The sequence below is a fragment of the Sinocyclocheilus grahami genome, unplaced genomic scaffold (genome assembly GCF_001515645.1).
Source record: "Sinocyclocheilus grahami isolate Dianchi unplaced genomic scaffold, SAMN03320097.WGS_v1.1 scaffold249.1, whole genome shotgun sequence".
Taxonomy (NCBI): domain Eukaryota; kingdom Metazoa; phylum Chordata; class Actinopteri; order Cypriniformes; family Cyprinidae; genus Sinocyclocheilus; species Sinocyclocheilus grahami.
The window spans coordinates 384,155-388,662 of NW_015505428.1; the positions used below are offsets into that span (position 1 = coordinate 384,155).

Below are 4,508 nucleotides of genomic sequence, written 5' to 3' on the forward strand. Positions count from 1 at the left end.
ACGGAAAGTATTCAGACCCCCTTAAAATTTTCACTCTTTGTTATATTGTAGCCATTTGCTAAAATCATTTAAGTTATTTTTTTTTCCTCATTAATGTACACACAGCACCCCATATTGACAGAAAAACACAGCATTGTTGACATTTTTGCAGATTTATTAAAAAAGAAAAACTGAAATATCACATGGTCCTAAGTATTCAGACTCTTTGCTGTGACACTCATATATTTAACTCATGTGCTGTCCATTTCTTCTGATCATCCTTGTGATGGTTCTACACCTTCATTTGAGTCCATCTGTGTTTGATTATACTGATTGGACTTGATTTGGAAAGCCACACACCTGTCTATATAAGACTTTACAGCTCACAGTGCATGTCAGAGCAAATGAGAATTATGAGGTCAAAGGAACTGCCTGAAGAGCTCAGAGCCAGAATTGTGGCAAGGCACAGATCTGGCCAAGGTTACAAAAAAAATTCTGCTGCACTTAAGGTTCCCAAGAGCACAGTGGCCTCCATTCCTTAAATGGAAGACGTTTGGGACGACCAGAACCCTTCTTAGAGCTGGCCGTCTGGCCAAACTGAGCTATCGGGGGAGAAGAGCCTTGGTGAGAGAGGTAAAGAAGAACCCAAAGATCAGTGTGGCTGAGCTCCAGAGATGCAGTCGGGAGATGGGAGAAAGTTGTAGAAGTCAACCATCCCTGCAGCCCTCCACCAGTTGGGGCTTTATGGCAGAGTGGCCCGACGGAAGCCTCTCCTCAGTGCAAGACACATGAAAGCCCGCATGGAGTTGTGAGATGGTGAGAAATAAGATTCTCTGGTCTGATGAGACCCAGATAGAACTTTTTGGCCTTAATTCTAAGTGGTATGTGTGGAGAAAACCAGGCACTGCTCATCACCTGTCCAATACAGTCTCAACAGTGAAGCATGGTGGTGGCAGCATCATGCTGTGGGGGTGTTTTTCAGCTGCAGGGACAGGACGAGTGGTTGCAATCGAGGGAAAGATGAATGCGGCCACGTACAGGGATATCCTGGACGAAAACCTTCTCCAGAGTGCTCCGGACCTCAGACTGGGCCGAAGGTTTGCCTTCCAACAAGACAATGACCCTAACAACTCTGTGACTGTTCTTGAATGGCCCAGCCGGAGCCCTGACTTAAACCCAATTGAGCATCTCTGGAGAGACCTAAAAATGGCTGTCCACCATCGTTTACCATCCAACCTGACAGAACTGGAGAGGATCTGCAAGGAGGAATGGCACAGGATCCCCAAATCCAGGTGTGAAAAACTTGTTGCATCTTTCCCAAAAAGACTCATGGCTGTATTAGATCAAAAGGGTGCTTCTACTAAATACTGAGCAAAGGGGCTGAATATTATGTACTATTTGATATTTCAGTTTTTTTAATAAATCTGCAAAAATGTCAACAATGCTGTGTTTTTCTGTCAATATGGGGTGCTGTGTGTACATTAATGAGGGAAAAAAATGAACTTAAATGATTTTAGCAAATGGCTGCAATATAACAAAGAGTGAAAAATTTAAGGGGGTCTGAATACTTTCCGTACCCACTGTATATAAAACCTTGCTACGTGTACTGTGTTAGGCTAACCGAGACTTGTCATTTACACTTACATATTGTTGCTCTTTTCTTAGTTTTGATTGCTTCTATTGTTCTCCTCATTTGTAAGTCGCTTTGGATAAAAGCATCTGCTAAATGACTAAATGTAAAAATAATAATAATATTTATTGATGCTAAAATTTTGAACTGTATTTTATATATGTAATATGTAATACATGATAATTAATTTAATATTTGGATTTCTTTCAAAAGAAATTGTGTATTGTCACAAGAAACTGGTCGTGTCATTATCAGCGCTTTCAAACAAAAGCAGACCATCGGTCCACCAGCAAACCGTTCAGTGGGTTTTGTAACGATGCTTGCCTAATTACAAGAGAAATGTATGTTTCTGGACTCACCCATGGGGCTGACCAGGACGATGCTCTGGACCGGAGCACACTGGCTCTTCAGAAGAACAGTCAGGAGCTTCACACCCCGCCAGCGCACGTGGAAGTCAAACTCCTACCGCAGGACACAGCAGGAGTAAGAGACAAGACAGAAGTTCTGGTGGGTTCAGAAGGTCAGTTCTGGCTCACCTCCAACAGCGTGAGGAGAAGAGTGATATTATCTGGTTCCCCGATGAACTCCTCAGTGAACCGAGCTCCCAAATCATCCTCCTGCTTCTGCTGGTTCTCCTCTGAGAGAGAAAATGAGATGCAGAGAAACCCATTCTTTGCCTTGTTGTTACTTTTGTGGGTTACTTTAACATAAAAAAAACGCAGGGAGGAACAGACAAAAGAGGAGATAGATGGGGAACGATATCAAAACTAATATATTATACTGTGTGCTAAAAGTGACCACACAAAAACTGCAAAGAGCCAGTAAAGGAACTATATCCAGTGCATATCTCATCAAGACTCCAGATGGAAAAGAAGTGTATTAATACAAAGAGCGATAGAAGAAAGCACATCAACCCACAGGCTAGGAAACTAGAGATAAAACCACACACCAGTTAAAGCTCCACCTCTCCCACACAGTGAAAACTTCATCACACTAAATGTTATTAATATTAGGACAAGACGTGCAGTTTTCTCTCCTGTTTCTAATAGAAATCTGCTAAATATTTGGTTTCCTATATTCAGAGGGAACGTTGCATCAAATCCAATTATTACTCAAATCAATGTTGTTTATTAATGCACAATGTTATTTATTTTATTCTTATGTAATCAGTGCAGTGGCTCAGGCTTTGTTAGAACAACGCTGCAAGATCTAGAGTTTCTAAATGCTGCTGTTTTCTGGAACTGGGAAAGCGGTCGAACTCGCTGAGCATCACACGCATAGCGCTCATCAACCCACAGGCTAGGAAACTAGAGATAAAACCACACACCAGTTAAAGCTCCACCTCTCCCACACAGTGAAAACTTCACACTAAATGTTATTAATATTAGGACAAGACGTGCAGTTTTCTCTCCTGTTTCTAATAGAAATCTGCTAAATATTTGGTTTCCTATATTCAGAGGGAACGTTGCATCAAATCCAATTATTACTCAAATCAATGTTGTTTATTAATGCACAATGTTATTTATTTTATTCTTATGTAATCAGTGCAGTGGCTCAGGCTTTGTTAGAACAACGCTGCAAGATCTAGAGTTTCTAAATGCTGCTGTTTTCTGGAACTGGGAAAGCGGTCGAACTCGCTGAGCATCACACGCATAGCGCAGGTTTTCTGGAAGCACAGATGGCTGGGGTTAGACAGCATCATGCACACAAAAGTGCTTTACCTTCAGAATCTTCTGGTGGATTAAACATGGAAAGAAAATAGAGGAGGATCAGATCAAACATAAACTGCAAGAGGAAGACTAGTATCAGACTGAAACCAGGCTTACGGACTGCAAGAACAACTACAAGAAAGATACTCATTTGGAATAAAAGCTGACGATGTGAATTAGCCTACGGACATTGAACAAATCAATTAAAATCCCACCATGTCCACATCTGAACCAGACAGAATAAAGCATATAAACATACCTGGCTCCTCCTCTTCGTCACTGCAGACTATATTGTACAAAGTGTCCAAAGCGTAACCTAGGATTTCAGTGTCTGTCCTGTTTGAAATAATCACCAAACACAAGTCATAATGTGTGATAATTAACAGCTGTTGTTTTTTTTTTACAATGAATGTAATATTTTTGAGACATACCGGTCACTCTGGAGTATTCGAAGCAAATGGTCCATAGCCATTGTGCCGACCTCCACACGGTATTTCTGCAATCAAACATCTACTTTACACATGTTCTACAAACAACTTATTCCTATATCTATATATATATAATCACATCACCTTTAAGGCATGTTTGTGATGTGAAATACACGCTGCGGTTTCAGTAAGCATATAAACTACCGTGATATCAGGCTTCTCTGATGTTCAATTTTACAGCATTTGTTTGACAATCTTTTAATGCATAGCTTTCCACCCACAATACCTCTATTGCAAACATCAACATGAAAAAAGCATGAACCTTGGACAGAGACTTGATGGCACGGACTGCATCTCTCCGGTCCTCCAGCAGGGTTGATGAAGCCACGCGGTCACACAGTTTCTGAATCTGACGATAAACACAGCGAGTGAATGCCCCGACACTGCGTTAACATGATCCACACAGAAAAACTGCAGAAGAGACTTCCTTGAGTTTCCATCAGGTTTCAGCATTTACATCAACACTGTCTGAGCTGGGAGTGTCATACGGAAGTGTTTTGAAACCCTGATTCATGTGCTTTCTTATTTATTTATTCATATTTCAATGACTGTGTGAATGTGCACGCACACACTCACTCATTCACACACACACTCTCACTCACTCTCACTCACTCACACATACACTCTCACTCACTCACTCACTCACTCACACACACACACACACACACACACACACACACTCACACACTCTCACTCACTCAC

At 41.3% G+C, this 4,508-nt stretch overlaps 1 protein-coding gene across 1 annotated transcript in view; it reads right to left on the bottom strand.

The window, feature by feature from the left end:
* LOC107598276 (general vesicular transport factor p115-like) overlaps positions 1-4,508 on the bottom strand; it is a 28,762-nt gene that overhangs the window by 12,195 nt on the left and 12,059 nt on the right. Inside the window, exons 13-18 of the mRNA XM_016289572.1 lie at positions 4,069-4,189; positions 3,750-3,814; positions 3,578-3,654; positions 3,331-3,342; positions 2,146-2,246; positions 1,939-2,071 (exon numbers count right to left, since the gene is read on the bottom strand). Of these exons, the coding sequence (XP_016145058.1) occupies positions 1,939-2,071; positions 2,146-2,246; positions 3,331-3,342; positions 3,578-3,654; positions 3,750-3,814; positions 4,069-4,189 (509 nt within the window). The remainder of the gene's footprint in view (positions 1-1,938; positions 2,072-2,145; positions 2,247-3,330; positions 3,343-3,577; positions 3,655-3,749; positions 3,815-4,068; positions 4,190-4,508) is intronic.